This window comes from Panthera leo, chromosome F3, assembly GCF_018350215.1.
Source record: "Panthera leo isolate Ple1 chromosome F3, P.leo_Ple1_pat1.1, whole genome shotgun sequence".
Taxonomy (NCBI): Eukaryota; Metazoa; Chordata; class Mammalia; order Carnivora; family Felidae; genus Panthera; species Panthera leo.
This window is the reverse complement of record NC_056696.1, coordinates 27,546,934-27,567,865: the sequence shown is the minus strand read 5'-3', so window position 1 is coordinate 27,567,865 and position 20,932 is coordinate 27,546,934. Positions and strand designations below refer to the sequence as shown.

At 36.0% G+C, this 20,932-nt stretch overlaps 1 protein-coding gene and 1 non-coding gene across 6 annotated transcripts in view; one reads left to right on the top strand and one right to left on the bottom strand.

Annotated features, from left to right (window-relative positions):
• The window catches only part of XPR1 (xenotropic and polytropic retrovirus receptor 1), a 215,134-nt gene extending 194,412 nt beyond the window's left edge, over nucleotides 1-20,722 (top strand). For all 5 annotated transcript variants that reach the window (XM_042925575.1, XM_042925577.1, XM_042925578.1 and 2 more), the window contains 4 exons: nucleotides 4,592-4,758; nucleotides 8,997-9,136; nucleotides 14,900-15,121; nucleotides 18,307-20,722. In XM_042925575.1, the coding sequence (XP_042781509.1) occupies nucleotides 4,592-4,758; nucleotides 8,997-9,136; nucleotides 14,900-15,121; nucleotides 18,307-18,367 (590 nt within the window). In that variant the 3' untranslated portion in view covers nucleotides 18,368-20,722. The remainder of the gene's footprint in view (nucleotides 1-4,591; nucleotides 4,759-8,996; nucleotides 9,137-14,899; nucleotides 15,122-18,306) is intronic.
• On the bottom strand, nucleotides 7,269-7,375 carry LOC122212541. Its single transcript, XR_006199210.1, has one exon. It is a non-coding gene; the product is annotated as a U6 spliceosomal RNA (small nuclear RNA).
• Nucleotides 20,723-20,932: the final 210 nt, after the last annotated feature.

Below are 20,932 nucleotides of genomic sequence, written 5' to 3'. Positions count from 1 at the left end.
ATGATGAGTACAAAACCCTAAGAAGCTTGTTTTTATTTGTTTTAGATTCAGTAGATACCATTGCCATAAATATTTCCAGCATGAATTATGCTTCTAACATGGTGGGTGTATAATAGAAGCTCAGGGTAGAATAGCAATGACTTGATTTTCTGTGATTCTGAACATCACTAAAGTGGGCTACCAGAGTTAGCCAAGAGAGAATTAGATGTAATTGCTTGCCTAAAGTGATAATATCTTTCTAGTGCATTCCCTGAATACCAATAAAGGCAGATGATTTCAGGGAAAAGCACTCCTCATTTGGGAGATGGGAAAGATCAAGTAAGGGTAATAATTAAAAAGAGACCAAAATGTAACACATGTAGACTAGGTATATGCTAATCATTATTTGAAGAAGTAAAGTAAAACATTTCTTATTCTAAAATAATCTGTTGGAATACCTGCCTTTTAAAAAGTGAGTAAGGCCTTGTATGTGTTTCACAGAAATTTCATGGAAATAATATGAGCTTAGAAAGGATGGGGCGCCTGGGTGGCGCAGTCGGTTGAGCGTCCGACTTCAGCTCAGGTCACGTTCTCACGGTCTCACGGTCTGTGAGTTCGAGCCCCGCGTCGGGCTCTGGGCTGATGGCTCAGAGCCTGGAGCCTGCTTCCGATTCTGTGTCTCCCTCTCTCTCTGCCCCTCCCCCATTCATGCTCTGTCTCTCTCTGTCTCAAAAATAAATAAACGTTAAAAAAAAAATTAAAAAAAAAAAAAAAAAAAGGAAAGAAGCACTTGACCCATTATATCATTTTAAGAATTACACTCTAAGAATAGGACTTGTGTTTAAAAGCTAAGACATTAAAAAAACTAGCACATTGATTTTTATTTCATTATTAATTCTTTTCTTTTGAACTCCCCCCCACACAATCTCCTTTTATATAATAATTTGAATTTGATGATTTCTTTAGTAATTAGAAAAGAAAATCAGCTTTCAGTAAAAACTTGATGTTACCTGAACTTACTTGAGAAATACTAATTTTTTACCTCTTGATGAATATCTGTTTATTCTCATTTCATTACTTTTACTAGAAAACAGAAATATAGTTTATTGTGAAAATGAAATGAGAATATATATAAAGTGCCTGGCACATAGTAAGCATTCACTTTTTAATTTTAATTTATTTTAATTTTTTTAATGTTTATTCATTTTTGGAGAGAGAGGTGGAGACAAGGCACGAGTGGGGGAGGGACACAGAGAGAGGGAGACACAGGGTAGGAAGCAGGCTTCAGGCTCTGAGCTGTCAGCACAGAGCCTGACGCAGGGCTCAAACCCACGAACCACGAGATCATGACCTGAGCCGAAGTCGGATGCTTAACTGACTGAGCCACCCAGGAGCCCCTTAAATTTCTTTTTTTTTTTTTTTTTTTTTTTAATTTAAAAAAAAAATTGTTTTTGAATTTATTTATTTTTGAGAGACAGAAAGAGACAGCATGAGCGGGGGAGGGGCAGAGAGAGAGGGAGACAGAATCCGAAACAGGCTGCAGGCTCTGAGCCATCAGCATAGAGCCTGACGCAGGACTCAAACCCACCAACCACGAGATCATGACCTGAGCCGAAGTTGGACGCTTAACCAATTGAGCCACCAGGCGCCCAAGCATTCACTTTTTAAAGAAAGAGTTGCAGATATAATTTACAGTTAAGTTGCTTGTCTTTCTCTCTTTGTGTTGATCTTGTTTTGAAAATATAGAAACAGTGTGAACTTTACTATAAAGTGCTGAATTTGCTTTATTCTTTGCAAACCTTAGTAGATAAGTTATAAAAATTTTTAATGCAATCATGATGTTGATTACTGAATAATACTTAGCTAGACTCTGTCTATAGAATGAAATAAACATGTCAGAACACATCCAACTAAACTAAGATAAGTAAATATTTTGTTAGGCCTTTTATATTGATAATTTATGTGGAACAATGTTGTAGTATAAATATTCAACACAATTCAACACAATTGGTGAAGAAGAGTTTTTGTGGAAATAGTTTAAACCTGGGGCAACTGGGTGTCTCAGTTGTTTAAGTGTCTGACTTCTGCTTAGGTCATGATCTTGTGTTCACGAGTTCGAGCCCCACGTCGGGCTCTGTGTTGACAGCTCAGAGCCTGGAAGCCTGCTTCAAAATCTGTGTCTCCCTCTCTTTCTGCCCCTCTCCTGCTTGCACTCTGTCACTCTCTCTCTCAAAAATAAATAAACATTAAAAAGAAATTTAAAAAAAAGAAATAGTTTAAACCTGAAAATGTGTTTATGTCTAAGCTTGACTGTTCATTAGTATCACTGTGGACCATTTAAAAAATATTGGTTTCTGGGTCCAGAAGAAGCTAAACAGTGTTGTGCCAGCTCTTAGGTGGGAGTAGGGATAAGAGGTACTGATCTGTAGTGTTTGTTGATTTCCGTGGTGTAAATACTTCCACCATAGCCAGGTTAAGCTACTAAGATAACATTGAATGTTGGGAAAAGATGTATATCAGCACAGCATTATATAATATTCCCATTATACAGATAAAATAAACATACATAATCCAAAAAAAGATAAAAGCAAAATTTAGTAAATTAATTAGGAAGTAATGAATTTTGAGTTTTTATTACCTTTGTTTTTAATAGAACTAATTGTAAGTTTATGTAATTTAATTTTTAATAATAACTTTAACAATCAGCTTAGTTTTGAAAATATAACAGTCAGTTCTTATGAGCTGGTATGAACTGATTAACATTAGAATTCTAACATATCTGTATTTTTTAAATCAGCTGTAATTCTGATGCAGGCAACCTGCCAGCTTATTTTTTTTAAATACAGATCTGATCTTAAGTGCCAAGAGAGCATTCCATAGTCAGACCCCAAGTGTCTTTTCCTGTCTCATTTTATTTATTTTTTAAGCCTCTTTTTTTTTTATTATTTATTTACTTATTTTGAAAGAGAGAGAGAATCCTAAGCAGGGTCTGTGCTATCGGCACTGAGCCCAACGTGGGCTCCGTCTCACAAACGGTGAGATGATGAACTGAGCTGAAATCAAGAGTCAGATGCTTCACCAACTGAGCCACCCAGATGCCCCTCCAGCCTCATTTTAAATCAGACCCCTTATCTTATATCCTCCATATTTCACCCACACTATATTTAGATTACTTGCAGCTCCTCAAACACACCTTGTACTTTCCCACCCTTAGGACTGTTCATTATCTTCCTTCAGCTTTGAATGTCCTTGCCTCATCTGCCTGACTTTTGTAACACTGTTTACTCTTCTACAAATAACTCACATGCTACTTCCCCTTATTTCCTGCTGTCGGAAACATTCCTGTTCTCCTTGATGTTCCCCTAGTGCTTTGTTTATACTTCATTTTGAGCTCAAGTTTATCAATAACAAATGGCTATTTTCACTCACTATAATATAAATTTCTGAAGGGTGCCTTTGAATCATACTGTACTCAAGTAATACTTTAATACATAAAAATGATTAATAAAAACTTGTTTCAGTAGGAAGAATTTTAATTAATTTTTTTAAGTTTATTTATTTTTTTAGTAATCTCTACACCCAGTATGGGGCTTGAATTCACAACCCGGAGATCAGGAGTCACATACTCTTCCAATTCAGCCAGCGAGGCACCCTTTAATTTATTGTAATAGGAAGGATTGTGGTGAGGGCATGATACATCCTTATTTTCTATGCCTTTGGGAAACTAACCAAAATTTTTAACTTTTTTGAATTAGATGTTTCATACCTCTTTTTCCTGATAATTGAGGACTATGTTAGTAGTTGTATACCTATATCCTGCATCTAGAGAACACAAATAACATCATGATGACTCTCAAAACTTAGCAAAGAATTTCCTTAGAGAATATATGAAGCACTTAAGAGTGAAAAATACTAAATTATATAAGCACATACACAAATTATTTTTATTCTGATTTAGTGTACTTTATAGTGTTCCCAGCATTTTGTATCTATAAACAACCTCTAAAGAAGCAAAAATATCATGCTTTGTGAATGAGAGAAATTTGCTTTTATATATGTCCTTAAGGATAAATTCCTCATCAGTGTGTTGCTTTCTGGCATTTTATCTAGAATTAAAATTATCTAGTTGCCTTCACAGTAAGTATTGACAAGATCTAAGTGTACCAAGGAAATGTTCTAAAATAAAAACAATGTAAGAATTTGTTGAAACACATGTGATACATTTCTTATTAGTGGGGTTTCATAATTTTTTCTCATCTTTGACCCTAACCTGCCACCTGATGGCAAAAATTAAAATGACATCTTTTGTAATATTCAAAACCTCTATTGCAGTTATTTGGATTTTTATGTATTCAGCATACAGCCTCCAAAAATGCACATCTGTACAAATTATATGTACTTGATAAATGCTTGGTGATTACTTTGTACTTCAGGAGAATCAGATTTACTATTTAACTTCTATTAGTGTCCCTAACCAGGGATATTTATATAAAATCTTACTTCCTTTATGGAGCTGTATAAAGAAAGAATCTGCTTTTTAAATGAGTTTTATTTAATGAAGAATTTTACTTTAATCTAGTAATTTTCTCTTTTACTTTTCCATTTTCTTTAGAACGAGGTCACTCAGACACCATGGTATTCTTTTACCTTTGGATTGTGTTTTGTATCATCAGTTCCTGCTATACCCTCATCTGGGATCTGAAGATGGACTGGGGTCTCTTTGATAAGAATGCTGGAGAAAACACCTTTCTCCGGGAAGAGATTGTATACCCCCAAAAAGTATGTACAAAAGTGTTTGTATTTGTTTTTTTAAAAAACCCCAAAAACTCAAGTGTATCACCAGCTAAACCCTATTATGGTACATACCTAATCCCAACCTAATATACTTAGAAAAAAAACAACTAATTACCAAAAAATACTAATGCATTCTGTCAACAAAAATGTCAGGTTTTTACCAACTGCTGGGCACTATAGAAAATAAAAACAAAGTAAAGTTCTGGTTCTCCAAGAGGCCATAACCTATGTTAAACAGGTAAGTAGACAAATTGCACTATAATGTGGTAGAGTCTAGAACAGAGGAATAAATAACTTACAAAATTTGTGACCTAATTTTGACATGTAGTTCCCTCTATCTCAGATACCCTCTTCCCTCCCTTTTGTCTGCCTTGCAAACTCTTGCTCCTCCTTTTTCATTTTATTTATTTTTAATTGAAGTTATCATTGACAGAGTGTTACATTAGTTTCATGTGTACAATACAGTGATTCAACAACCCTGTATGTTACGCTATGCTCACAAGTGTAGCTACCATCCTTCACCATGTAGCACTGTTATAATCCTGTTGACTGTATCCCGGGATCTATGCTGTACCTTTCATCCTAGTGACCTATTTACTTCCTATCTGGAAGCTTGTATCCTTCCACTCCCCTTCACCCATTTTGTCCATTCCTTTACCTCCCATCGCTCCGGCAACTACAAGTTTGTTCTGTGTATTTATGGGTCTGTTTATGCTTTTTGTTTATTAATTTGTTTTTTAGAGTCCCCATGAGTGAAATCATATGGTATTTGTCTTGCTCTTCTGACTTATTTCACTTAGCATAGTACCTTCAGGTCCATTCATATTGTTGTAAATGACAGTATCTCATCCTTTTTATAGTCCAGTGTGTTTGTGTGTGCGTGTGTGTGTGTGTGTGTGTACATTTTTATCCATTCATCATCAGTGGATACTTGGGTTGCTTCCATATCTTGGCTGTTGTAAATAATTCTTCAGTAAAACAAAGGAATACAGATATCTTTTTGTATTAGTGTTTTTGTTTTCTTTGGGTAAATACCCAGTAATGGAATTACTGAATCATATGGTATTTCTGTTTCTTTTTCTCCATACTGTTTTCCTCAGTGGTTGCACCAATTGCATTGCCACCAACAGTGCACAAGAGTTTCTTTTTCTCCACATCCTCTCCTGTTCCTCCTTTTAAAAAGTCAGCTTAAGTGTTACTGTCTCTAAAAAGACTATTTTTCCAAGCATATTTAGTCATTTGTCCTAATCCCATTTTACCCTCTACAAATTTCTGTTACAACAATTATCACATTGTATTACAGTTATCTGCTTAGGTATTCATATCCCTCACTGCCCAACATAGTTCCTGGCATATAGTAGACTTAATATTTGTGGAGTCAGTGAATAAAGACTTGACTGAATGAGCAAGGCTTTGAAAGCACAAAGGAAAGGAAGTGCCTGACTCCTTCAGTGCATCAAGAAGACTGCTCTTTTCATTTACTTCAGCTGGTTTTTGTTAATGTGGAGTGCCAATGTAGTCTGGAAATATATGGATAATTCCTTAGGAATTATTTTAGGATTTTGTCTGTATTTGGGTAGGAGGACCTGAATTAAAAAGTCAAAGACCAAGAGTGTCTTTACTCAAATACTGAAAGAAATAAAACAGTGAACTAGAAATCCTGGTAAGTGAATTCTGATCCCAGGTCTCTCACTAACTAGCTATATAACTTTAGGCAACTATACTACAGTGTATTCTCTTCTATTAGATTATTTCTTGATCCTTTCCCAGTTCTAAAATTCTGTGATGGGGGGGGGGGGGGAATGTATAGATTGGGTTACTAATACTTCATATACTATGTCAAAATGTCATCACTACCTCAGAACTGTACTTTGAAAAGTGTGTAAAAATGTAATATTCAGTTGGTGAGTAGGGAAGGCTGTTTTCACATGTGACGACTGAAGATGGATGGTAGGAGAGTGGGTACAAAGAATGAGTAGGGTAACTTCACATAAGCAAATGAAGACAGAAAGGAGGATATTCATTAACACTGATCTTTTTTATGTAAGATATAGCAATAATTCCAATGTGCAAATTTAGAATATATGGCCTAGGTACTAGACATATCTTTGTAAATCTCGTTTGAAGAAAAAATCAGGGGACACCTGGCTGGCTCAGTCGGTGGGGCATGTGATTCTTGATCTTGGTGTTATAGGTTCGAGTCCCATGTTGGGTGTAGAGATTACTTAAAAAAAAATCTTCAAAAAAAAAAAAAAAGGAAGGAAGGAAGAAAAGAAATCAGTAATGTTAATAAGGGCAAGTCAGAGAGCAGACATGAGCTCAGGTTAGTGATGGCACTTTTGTGCTCACCAGATGCATATGCCTTATTGCTGCTTGTGTTCTTGTCTTACGGAGCCATATAATACATTTACTTCTTGTGCTGATTGCTTAGATGAACTGTTTGTGTCTTTATATAAATGTTAATCCATGCCTCCTTTTTTTTTTTTTTTTTTTTTTTAAATATGGAACGCTTCACTAATTTGCGTGTCATCCTTGCGCAGGGACCATGCTAATCTTCTCTGTATCGTTCCAATTTTAGTATATGTGCTGCCGAAGCGAGCACAATCCATGCCTCCTTTTAAATAGTTCTAACTTATTTGTTTCTATGTAATAAAATTAGTGAATAGAGTTTTTCAATCAGTTTCCTTACTGCATATTTTCATGACCCTAGAAAATAAAGTATATGCTTTCCTCCATTATAATTTGCAAATTTATAAGAAAAATGTTCTGCTGGATCACCACATTCCTTTCAATTTTAAAAAGACAAATATTGGAATAAGATTCATTCTCCTTGAAAAGGGAAAAGAAACTTTTGGTGGAGTCCAGTGTAGCTTCATTTAAAACTTAAGAACACAGTTATATGAATCTTGAAATCAGTTCCTAGGGATTAACAATGCATATTAGTGAGCACCACATCCAGGTCCAGAAAGTATCTTTGTTATCTCCATATTAAAACTTGTCTTTGTCTCATGACCTCATGTTAAGTTATTCCTCCCAAAAGACTTCCATGTTTTTGGTAACATGAGCCCCACATAGTCAATTGTAGATCAGTTTAAGATGGACTCTTAAAGTAACATGAAATTGTAGCTCTTTATTGAGGCCTAATAATGAATTCACTGGATGTGAATTTATCAAAAAACTGCATTATTGCTACATTGGTGGATGGGGAAAGGAACAAAGAGAAATGTAAATATGTTTAAATCTTCATAAGATTTATGATAATAAGCAGTGGATAATATCTACAATTGATTAACCAGGATATAGCAATATATACACATTATTTAGAAATATGGAGGATAAATCCTCGGACAGATAGCTACAAATTTTGAAATTGTCTGTAGAGAATGAGAGGAGAGGATGGCAAGGGGACTGCTTTTTTTTTTTTGTTAATAGCCTTCTAACATGACTAGTATTCCTGTGTTAATTTTTTAAAAAAATAAATGCTATGGTGTCATATAGCAGTTACCAGAGCAGTTCTAGTTTCCAGTTTTTAAATGCATATATTTAAAGAGCTGATTATCCAGAGATTAAGAATGAGCAAATCCATGAATTATAGTTCTAGTCTATTGGCAGTTTGTATACTTAAAACTTTTGTATGGCTAAAATTGGATGCCTAGATACTAGGTACTAGCACTTGAAAAAAATGATTGAATGCTGTCTTTCTCATGTAAAAATAGAACATTCCTTAAATTCAACCATGTATATGATATCCAAGTTTCATTTTATTTAATGACGTCAAAAAACAAGGCAAAAAACTTCCTTCAAATGCAGAGTGAAGCAACTTGAGAATAAAAGTACAAATGACAGTTAATGAATCTGCTAATCTTTTTGCTATTGAGTCATTATTAGTATATGATGTACACTTTATAATCTCAGTCAGATCAAGGATCTCATCTGGCTTATATTTCTAGGGTCTAAAAGAGAGCGTGGTATACAATATGAGAATAAAATGTATTTGTTAAGTGATTAATGAAATGCAGGAAAACTTCATTTTGAATATTGTACTATTTATGAGAAAAATTAAATTGGTGAGGTCTTCTAAAACAGTAAAATAAAAATAAAACCATTTTTCCTCTTTAATCTGTGCTTGTTGATGGGACATGTGAGTCTTGGTGCTGTGACAGGTATGCTTATTTGTGAGAAACATAATGGTAAGTGTACTCAATTTGCTTACTGTTCCTCAGGCCTATTACTACTGTGCCATCATAGAGGATGTGATTCTGCGCTTTGCTTGGACTATCCAAATCTCAATTACCTCCATGACATTGTTGCCTCATTCTGGGGACATCATTGCTACTGTCTTTGCTCCTCTTGAGGTTTTCCGGTAAGCAAACTACCAAAAAGTCTATCAAAGTTTTGTCCCCTAAAAAAAACCCCAATACTTACAAATTAGAATTCATTAAAACATATACTTGAAAGGCTTAAATTTTCTAACTTTTCTCAAACTTCTCATTAGCCTCAGAGTTGGGAAATCCTACTTGAAGATCTAAAAGATTAATTCTTGGAAAGTTAAAATAATTACTAATGATGGCTTTTAAGCTTTTTTAGAATTGGGCTCCATTGGAAGGTTCATGAGTGCAAATTGGGAGGTAAAAAGTCTTAAAACGGGTGCCTGCCTGGTTCAGTTGGTTGAGTATCTGACTCTTGATTTTGGCTCAGGTCATGATCCCAGGGTCGTGGGATTGAGCCCTATGTCTGGCTCCACACTGAGCATAGAGCCTGTCTAAAATTCCCTCTCTCTAACCCTCTGTCCCTCTCCCCCACTTGCTCTCTCTCTCTCTCTCTCTTTCTCTCTTAAAAAAAAAAGTCTTAGAAATTAAAATAAAAATCTTTTGAGAATCATTATTTGCAATTTGGCATTCTGGGTTATTCAGGAGGCAGCCTTCTCACTGGAAATAATAAAAATTCCAGAGGAATTGTTTTTTAAACCTTCCTAAAAACATCGGTAATCTAACAAGATAGCCCAAAATCTAAGTAAAAGCAGATACCCTAAAGGTAAGCAAAGCACTAAAGCTAATTTTGCACTAAGTATATTTGCCAAACCTAGCAATTTTGTATGCACCTAATAACATAGCCTAAAAATATGTTAAAAAAAAAAACAACAAAAACTGACATTGGTAAAAAATAGAAGTAGGTGAATTTACAATTTTAGGGGAAGATTTTAACATTTCTCAGTAATAGTTTAATTAACCAACTTGACCTAATTGACATATATGGAGCACTGCATTCAACTACTAAATACACATTCTTTTACTTGCATGTAGAACATTTACCAAAATTAATCGCATGCTAGGCCGTAAAGTAAGTTTCAACAAATTTCAGAGGACTGAAATCACAAAAAGATAACTGAAAATTCCCAAATGTATAGAAATCAAGCAATACATGACTAAATAACCCAGGGGTCAAAGTTGAAATTGTAATGGAAATTTTAAAATATTTTAAACATAATGAAACTGATAATGTGACAGAAGAACATGCAGCTAAAGCCATGCTTAGAAGGCAATGTATAGCTTTAAGTGTATACATTGGAAAAATATACAGCTTCAAGAAATTTTTTTTTTATGAAGTTTATTGTCAAATTGGTTTCCATACAACACTCAGTGCTCATCCCAAAAGGTGCCCTCCTTAATACCCATCACCCACCCACCCCTCCCTCCCACCCCCCATCAACCCTCAGTTCTCAGTTTTTAAAAGTCTCTTATGCTTTGGCTTCAAGAAGATTTTAAAACAGCAAATCAAACCCAAACGAAAGTAGAAGGAAGGAAACATAAAGAACAGAAATTAATGGAATAGAAAACAAAGTCGAGAAAATTAACAAGCCAAAGTTAGTTCTTTAAAAAGACGAATAAAATTGATAAATATCTAAACATGACTTTTTTCTTAATGTTTATTTTTATTTTGAGAGAGAGAGAGAGTGCCAGCAGGGTAGGGGCAGAGAAAGAGGGAGAGATAGAATCCCAAGCAGGGTCCACACTGTCAACACAGAGCCCAAAGTGGGGCTTGATCCCACAAACTATGAAGTCATGACCTGAGCCAAAACCAAGAGTTGGACACTCAACCGACTGAGCTACCCAGGCACCCCTAAACATGAATGATTAAGCAAAAAAGGAAAGAACGCACAAATTACAAATAACAAAAATCCTCAAGATATATTTTATGCCAGTAAGTTAAAAAATTTACATGGAGGAGTACCTGGGTGGCTCAGTTGGTTAGGTGTCCGACTTTGTCTCAGGTCATGATCTCTCAGTTCATGGGTTTCAGTCCCATGTCAGGCTCTCTGCCAACAGCTCAGAACGTGGAGCCTGCTTCAGATTCTGTGTCTCCCTCTGTCTCTCTCAAAAATAATAAATAAACCTTAAAAATTGACATGGAATGGACAAATTCCTTGAGAAGCACTGTTTATCAAAACCAATAAAATAGAAAATTTGATAGGCTTGTATCTATTAAAGAAATTATATTCATATTAAACTTCTTCTCATGAGGAAAATGGTAAGCCCAAGGAATTCCTCCAGAAATATGAGGAAATGTTACCAGTTTTACACAAAACTCTTCCAGAGAAAAGAGGCGATAAAAGGAACACTTCCCAGTTCCATTTTGTCCAACCAGCATGGCTTTGATCTCTAAACCTAGGAGGACATTCCAAGGAAGACCAGTCTGTCTCTTGTAAAGAAATGCAAAACTCCTGAAGAAAATATTAGCTAGTGAATCCAACAGTATATAAAAAGCATAGTACATCATAGCATAGTACATCACAAGTTAGTTTCATTCTAGGAATGTGAGATTTAATATGCAAAAATCACTAACATTTAAAACTTAATCTGTGTTAACTCACCACATTAACAGAATAAAGGGAGAAAAATCTTCAGATATGTAGAAACAATACTGAGAAAAGTCAATACTTGTTCATAAATAATTTAAAGATTATCTACAAAAAACATAAATAAGGCCATATTTAATGGGAAGACACTGTAAGCTCTCCCTTGAGATCAGGAATGAGATTATTATGCCTGTTGTTACTTGTTTTTAACATCATACTGAAAATATAGGTAGTGCATTGGGGAGACAGTATAAGAATTAAAAAGGAAAAAATAAAACTAATTACTCACCCATGACATGATTGCATATGCAGAAAATTCAAAAGAATTTACACAAAACCTTTAAAATAAGCATAGCTATGTCCCTGAATATAAGGTTAATATAAATAAAAATGTAATGCCCTAACAAACAGTCCTAAACAACTAGAAAATGAAATTTTAACAAACATACCACTGTGAGTTGCATCAGAATATATCAAATACCTAGGAATAAATTTAATGAATGATTATGTGTATGAAAATTGACAAGCCAGTTCTATAATTTACATGGAAACAGTAAGGATCAAGAATAGCCAAGACTAGGGGCACTTGGGTGACTCAGTTGGTTGAGCATCCAACCTCAGCTCAGGTCACGATCTCGTGGTTCATGAGTTTGAGCCCCACGTCAGGCTCTCTGCTGACAACTCAGAGCCTGGAGCCTGCTTCAGATTCTGTTTTTCCCTCTCTCTCTGCCCCTCCCCTGCTCATGTTCTGTCTCTGTCTCTCAAAAATGAATAAACATTAAAAAAAAAAAAAAAAAAGAGTAGCCAAGACTATGCTGAAAAGAAAAAAGTTATAGGACTTATACTCTCAAATATCAAGACTTCCTATGTAGCCACTGTAATTAAAACAGTGTCTAGTGTTAGTGACAGAATAGACAAATAGTCCACTAGAACAGAATAGGGAGTCCTGAAACAGTTCCACACATACATCGGCATTACCTGATTTATGACAAAAGTGACTAAATAATAGTGGAGAAAAAGAGGTTCTTTAGTAAGTGATATTGAATCAACTGAGCTGGCTATCCATATGGGGGGAAAATGAATCTTGACTCTCACCGCATACTGTATACAAAATCTATTCCATTGCAGAACTAAATATGAAAGGTATGGGGCACCTGGGTGGCTCAGTCAGATTAAGCATTTGACTTTGACTCAGGTCGTGATCTCACAGTTTGTGAGTTCAAGCCCTGCCATTGGGCTCTCCCCTGTCAGCAACAGAGCCCACTTTGGGTGCTCTGTCTCTCTCTCTCTCTTTCTCTCTCTCTCTCTCTCTCTCTGCCTCCTGTCTCTCTCTCAAAAATAAGTAAACATTAGAAATAAATGAATGAGTGAATGAATAAGAAAGATAAATCAATAAGAAAGGTAAATCAGTAAACTTTCTAGAACATAGGACAGCACCATAAAGGCAGCTTTGGGGGTGTGATAATGTTATATTTTTTTAATTTCTGAGTGGTAATTATAAAGTGTGACCACTTTATAATAACCAGGTTGCACACTTAATAATTTGCACACTTTTGTATATCTATAGTATACTTGAATTAAAATGCTTATTTTTTTTAAAAAGGATTATCGTCAAATCCTTTTTAAAAAAAAGGATTATCGTCAAAGAAGTGGCAGTTTAACAGCTGACTTCTCAAAAGTAACAATGAAAACCAGAAGTCATTAAAATGATGTTTTCAGAAGCCCCTGGGTGGCTCAGTTAAGCACCTGACTCTTGAGCTCAGCTCAGGTCTTGATCCCAGGGTCATAAGTAAAAGCCCCACATTGGGCTCCATGCTGGTCATGGAGCCTACTTAAAGAAAGTATAAAATGATATTTTCAATGTGCTGAAAGAAAACAATTGCCTACCTAGAACTCTTTATACACTGAAAATACCTTTCACAAGTGAAAATGAAATAAAGATATTTGCAGACGTGTATGGCATTCCTCTGAGTCAGGATGGGCACATCTATCAGGGTGGTCTGATAAAATAAGACAGCGTCTGGAAACTGTGCTTGCTGCTGTCAGTACTTTCTCCAAACCATGTGTCAACCCCTCTTCTTCATTTTCCCAAATCTCTAGGTCTAGGACCTGAAACTCTCCATCACTACAAGACCTACTCCCTTCCCAGTTCTTTCTCTTCCACATATGATGCTGCTTTATAAATTGAAAAAAAAATTTTTTTTATAGATAAAAAAAAATTCCTTTTTGAGGTTCTTATTTCATTTTTCCTTTAAAATTATCTGCTTAATAATAGACTCAGATGTTCTATCACCCATTTAAAACAAAAGCAAGGAGCCTCCTTTGAATCTACTTTCCTCCTCCAATTCATGCCCATTTCTGTCTCCTTTACAACAAAACTCTTCAAAAGATGTCTGTACTTGCTGTCTCCGCTCTCACACTCCTCCCCCATTCTCCCTTTAATTCAACTCGTCTTTTTTCCCAATACTCAAACTAAATTGCTTGTGTTAATAATCTTGTGTTAATAATAACAGTAATAATAACAATAGCAGCAAACATGTATTGCCCACTATGTGCCTGGCACTGTTCTGAGCCCTTTATGTGTATCAGCTTATTGACTCCTCAGAACAATCTTCTGAGGTAGATACTGTTACTGTCCCACGTTACTCATGACACTGAAGCATAGGTTAAGTAACTCATCCAAGGTCGTTACACCTAGGAAATGATGGAGTCATGATTCGAATCTAGACAGTCTTTCAGAATCTATGCTCTTGTATCATACTGCCTCTTTGTTTTGCTAAATCCAGTATCTGTTCTTGGTACTGACCTTAACTTTACTTTTTTCACGTCATTTCTCAGAAGCCAAACTCCTATGTCTTCCTGGCTATTCCTTCTTAACTCCTTTACTGGTTCTTCTTCCTCTTCCCAAATTATGAATGTTGGGAGTGTTCCATGGTTGAATCCTCTGCCCTCTTCTTTCCTCCACTTACATTATTCTTAATCCCATGACTTGAAATAACTGTCTTTATGCAGTCTTCAGCCCTAGACTCTGCCTTGAACTGCAGACACATAGCCATCCCGCTGCTGTATTTTCCCCCTTGGAATTTTCCTTTTGTCTATGTCATTCTTATTCCCTCCCCACCACACCATCTTTTCCTGTTTTAATATTCTAACCTTTAATTCCTTGTTTTTGTTTCTTGAATGGACACTTGATACACTGGGAGGTTTACAGGTTACAACAGTATGTTCAAATTTTATAAGTAATTTACCTACCTACCCTATTTTGCTAAGGCGATTTGTGTGGAACTTCTTCCGCCTGGAGAATGAACATCTGAATAACTGTGGTGAATTCCGTGCCGTGCGGGACATTTCTGTGGCTCCTCTGAATGCAGATGACCAGACACTCCTAGAACAGATGATGGACCAGGATGATGGGGTACGAAACCGCCAGAAAAACCGTCCGTGGAAGTATAGCCAGAGCATATCCCTGCGCCGGCCTCGCCTCGCTTCTCAGTATGTATGGCTTCTGCTTTTCTGAAACGAATTTCCTTCAGGTGTTAGTACTGGTTAACAATTAAGCTAAGATGGTATCAGGTTGAACCACATGAATTTACTGGCATTCAACCATTTTAATTCCTCTGCATTATCTTTCATCAAAAAATTGAAATGAATATGGCCCCTGCTTATAGAGTGGTTATGATGGGATTTAGACCAGTTTCCTCACAGAAAGAGCTCTTATATATGAATAGCTTATATAAATATAAGCCATTGTGTTTATTTTCTTACTAAATACCCACAGCAGTATTTTTATAAGTCATTAACTTTGTATGATCCTAAAAGGAACAATAATGTAGAATATATTGTGGCTGCATTTGGAATCTAGAGATTTCACAGTGGATGGGAATGATGTTGAGCATGAGCAGTTTTCTAAAGGATAAGAGAGTGCTTGACTAGGCCAGAGGCACAGGATGAAGACATAAGGGTAGAAATGAGGGGCAGAGGGAAAAGCCATGTGACTAGAACTAGAGTAAGAAAATTTAGCCAAATAGATGAAGTATAATTGTAAAAGGCTGGAAAAAACAAGCTTGATCCTATAGGCAGGAAGGAGTCAGAGAATTTTTTTCATGAAAGAATGACAGGAAAGTAGTATTTTCATGAGTTTTAATGGCACTTTTCAAAATATGTTGGGAAAGGGGACACTAAAGGCCAGAATACCAACTGGAAGGCCACTGCAGTATTCTTACATATCAGACATTGAGGACTTGGGTCAGGATGCTTTACAGTAGGACTAAAAATAATAGAAGGAGATGTTTTAGAGGAAGTAAAAAAAAAAAAAAAAAAATAGGAGGTGGTAATAGTAACCCATAGGTAGAAGGGAGCAGAGTACAAATTGCTCAGGCTTCAAATAGAATTTGGAAGTTCTCTGAAGAAGATAAAGTACAGAAAAGAAGGGCAGAAAACAGGAAGCTAAGCCTGAGGAAACACGGGCAAGAGAAAAAAGAAGTAAAGGATTGGGAAAGGAATGGCCAGGGAGGTGAGTGGGAAGAACATCAAAACAAAGCATGATACAATTATAGTGAGGAAGTAGAGTTTGAAGCAGGAGGAGGGGCACTAGGGGTTGGTAGGTGGGGTCAGCAGGGTAAGTGCTGAAAAGAACTGGAGGACTAGGCAGTTGTCTCATTGAGCTACTAAATGTGGATGGCTGATCCTTATTAGTCACCAGCAGAGGGCAGTCTAAACATATGTTATTTCTGCTTCAGAAACCAGGAAGCTTTTTGGCACTAGATTACTACGTTCAGTTTCAGGTGTTAAGTGGAAAAACACTGAGATATTAGATTGCAACCAGAAGAAGATGTTTAAAACAATGGAACAGAGGGGCACTTGGGTGGCACACTCGGTTAAGCATCCACTCTTGTTTTCAGTTCAGGTTGATCTCCTGGTTCGTGAGATCAGGTTCCTCACTGACTGTGGAGCTTGCTTAGGATTCTGTCTCCCCCTGTGTCCCTCCTCCCACTTATGCTCTCTCGCTCTCCCTAAAATAAATAAAAACTTAAAAAACAATGGAACAGGTTATGTGAAATGGAGAGAGCAGAGAATCTAAAATAAATTCTGAATTTGAGTACAGACTTTGTGACTCACGCAACCTTTAGCACACACTCTTTACCTTTTTGAACGTCAGTTTTCCACCTCTGTCAAGTGGGAGTAATAATACCCACTTCACAAAGTACCGCTTGTACCTCATAGGACTTATGAATTTAAAAGTATCTTAACATTATCTTATCCCACTTTTCATCTAGTAGAAGAATCTCTTCTAATGCATCCTGATGAGATGGTCATCATATGCTGATTGACAGTTGTCAATGATAATGAAGTTTATGTAGATGGGGCACCTGATTTTATTATTGGATGGTTATTGTGGCTAATAGCTTATGTTGGGCTGAAATATGCTTCACAGTAACTTCAACCAGTTGATGCTAGTTCTAACATAACTTTCTAACATAACTTCCTCCCTCTTCTACATTATACTTAGTCAACTTTTTGGAGACAAATGTCATGCCTTTCCTTAGGTCTTCTCTTTTGCTGGCTTACTCACCTTGTTTCGTGTGTACCTCAAATGGCAGTATTTCTATCAACCTCATCATAATTTGTTTAATACTTTGCTGATGTTTATTTCATCCATTTTCTCACTTGATATTGACACTATCTCTATGAGGTAAAAGTACTATTATATAAATAGGTATTATTATTCCTGCTTTACAGAGATGAAAATTAACACTCCAAAAGTTACATCATACAGAGTCAATACTCAAACTCAGGTCTTTTCCTTTTATTTTTATTCAAGTATAAACATACAGTGTTATATTAGTTTCAGGTGTACAATATAGTGATTCAGCATTTCCATGCATTACTCAGCACTCATCACAATAAGTGTACTCTTAATCCCCTTTATCTATCTCACCCCTCCTTCCACCCACCTCCTCTCTGGCAATCAGCAGTTTGTTCTCTATATGTAAGAGTCTGTTTTTTTTGTTTGTGTTCTTTTTTTTTTTTTTTACATTGTTCACTTGTTTTGTTTCTTAAATTCCATATGTGAGTGAAATCATACGGTATTTGTCTTTCTCTGATTTATTTCACTTAGCATCATACCCTCTAGGTCCATCCATGTTGTTGCAAATGGTAAGATTTCATTATTTTTTTTATGGCTGATCAACTCAGATCTTCTCATTTTGGATAATTTCTCTCTCTGTTGCACATGACCTGCCATTTTTCTTTTTACCTTCCTCTGGTTGCAGTCTATTTTCTTAATGTTTTTCCAATAATACCTGAAACTGAATATGAAACTCCAAGAATAGTCCATCTGGTGCAGTATATAATGCCCTTTTACAATGTATTTTTTTTAATGTTTGTTTATTTTTTGAGAAAGAGCAGAGAGAGAGAGCAGGCGGGGGAGAGAGAGAGAAAGGAGACACAGAATCTGAAGCAGGCTCCAGGCTCAGAGCTGTCAGCATAGAGCCCAATGTGGGGCTCGAACTCATGAACTGTGAGATTGTGACCTGAACTGAAGTCAGACACTTAACCTAGTGAGCCACCCAGGCGCCCCTACAATGTGTTTTTAATGGTGGTAAGATTGGAAATGTATCCAATACCATGACATGTTTGTATTTTAATAATGGACTGTGTGCTTTTTTTCTCCCTAGATCCAAGGCTCGTGACACTAAGGTATTGATAGAAGACACAGATGATGAAGCTAACACTTGAAGCCTCTGGTCTAGTTTAACATCTTTGGTTTTCCTACTCTACAATTCTTTCTTCGACCAACGCAACCTCTAGTACCTTTCCAGCCGAAAACAGGAGAAGACACATAACACATTTTCCGAGCTCTTCCAGATCGGATCCTATGGACTCCAAACAAGCTCACTGTGTTTCTTTTCTTTTCTTCTGGTTTAATTTTCATTTTCTATTTTTAAAACAAATATTTACTTCATTTTGCCAATCAGAGGACATTTTAAGGAACAAAAACCTAGTATCTTATGGATTGTTTACAATCACAAGGACACAGATACCTATCAGGATGAAGAACAGGCATTGCAAGGACCCTCTGATGGGACGGTACCGAGATACCTCGGCTTCCGCTTGGCCCGGTTTTGACTGGTTGAAACCGGACATTGGTTTTTAACTTTTTTGTCCGTTTATGTGGAGAATTTTTTCCTTTCCTTCATACCCAGCGCAAAAGCACTGGCTGCACTTGCAGGGAAAGTGCAACTTAGAGCAGTACCTTCATTCACGAAGCTACTTTTTAATTTGATGTAACTTTTCTTATTTTGGGGAGGGTTGCTGGGTGGGTGGGAAATATGATGTATTTGTTGCATATAGTTTTCTCATTATTTATGAAACTTAACCATAAAAGAATGATATAACTCCTGTGCAATGAAGGTGGTAACAGTGAAAGAAGACAGGGGAAACTAATGTTGGACCGCATTTGAGGGTTTAGTCCGCAATACCTCTTTCACGAGATAACTTGCACCACTTTGACTTTGATTTTTCTTTCTTTTTTTTTTTTTTTTTAATTTTAAGCCAAAGTTTTATTACTGAGTTTTTACGTTGCTGCTGCTTTAGAATCCTGAGCATGTCTCTCCTAACAAAGCATCTATATACTTCCACACAACTGGTTGACATTTTTTAAGAGGTCTGATACTTTTTTGTTTAAGGAACAGATGTGGAATATATTTGCCCATACTCCAACCATAACAACTGAAGTTATGCCTTATTAAGCTTCAGCATTTAGGGTAATTGAAACCTTTCCTAACTCTGAGTTAGAAGATAAAGCTATTTCAGAGACTGCCTACACTTTTGTTGGATATTTTTTCATCTGGACTCACTACTTTAGCCAAAATTTGATCAAATTGAAAGTCTGTCTTGGGGAAACCGTATATTTGAGAGCAAAGAACAAATAATCCTTCCTCTTTCACATTACATTAATAAAACAGACCTTGGCAGCCATTTCTCCCAGCAGTTTTAAAGGATAAATATTGTATTTCATGCCCTCCTGTGAGAGAAAGCCTGCTTTTAAGATTTTGGGGGTCTAAACTTGGGTCATAAACAAAAAATACATTTCTTAGACATTTCAGGCTCTCATGGTTTGTGCACAATGCCCATTTTTACTTCCTTGTCTAATTTCTTTCCTGTTTTCCTAAATCATCCAAATAAGCCCCAACCTTAAAGGATTTTACTTTCCTAAATGTGGTTGGCACTAAATTGAGCATTTTGTTATCTATCAAAATTAATATAAATTCCAGGAAAAAGTGAAGTGTGTTTTAATCCTCCCATCCGGCTAGATCCAGTTGAAGATTCCAGCATCAACATCAGTGGATTCGTGAAAGTAAATTACTTCCGTCGTTTTGACGAGAGACAAACGAGCTGTTATCACTTCCTTAGTCTTAAACACGTGGGTGTTACCCATTAATAAGCCCCTTTTGTCATCTGCCCTTCTGCCATGTATTGTAGGTCTTCACTCATACCTGTCGTGATCCAGTAGGTTATATTCAAGTCAACTGTTACTGCCAAAATTCCATCCACTATTTGTTAACTGACAAATAGTTCGTTTCCAAAGGAGTTTATTCCAGATTTATTCTGATAAACTTCCAAATTTTTTCCCTTTCCAAATTGAGATTTTTTTCTGAAAAATCATACAAATTTTTGGCTTTTGTTGTTTTTTTATGTTTTGCCAAGCAATGTTTGTTGGCCCAAAAACTGAAGCGGAATAGTTTAATTACCTCTCTCTCTCTGTCTTTTTTTTTTTTTTTTTTTTTTTAGTTTAAATAAATTGAATCATCATAATCAGTGGTAACAATTTAGTGACCCATAATAGATTAAAGGTTGCATTATTTATACTTGGGATTTTTTTTTTTTTCTATTTTGTTTTTGTACTTTAAAACTATGGGGGAAATATCACTGGTCTGTCGAGAAATAACAGTAATTATTACTGAGTTAGATAAGTCCAGTGGACCAGTCATTTCTTGTACAAATAAAACTGGTGGTACTAATTAATGTGTATCCAGAGCAATTTGAATTGTCAACTTCATTTTCTATTATTAGTAAAACTATATAATGACACACATGAAGTCTTGCAGTTGACTTTTGGTATTTGAACTCCCCAGTGTTTTTATTTCAGTGTATCCTACGACCAATTTGGTCTTTTTTCAACTGTTACGATCCTAGGCCCTAATCAGTATTATTTTTTCATAGACAATACAATGTTAGAATTCTTTTCTGATATGTTTGTCCTATAAGCATAGTCTATTCAAGAAGGATAAGATTTCTGTA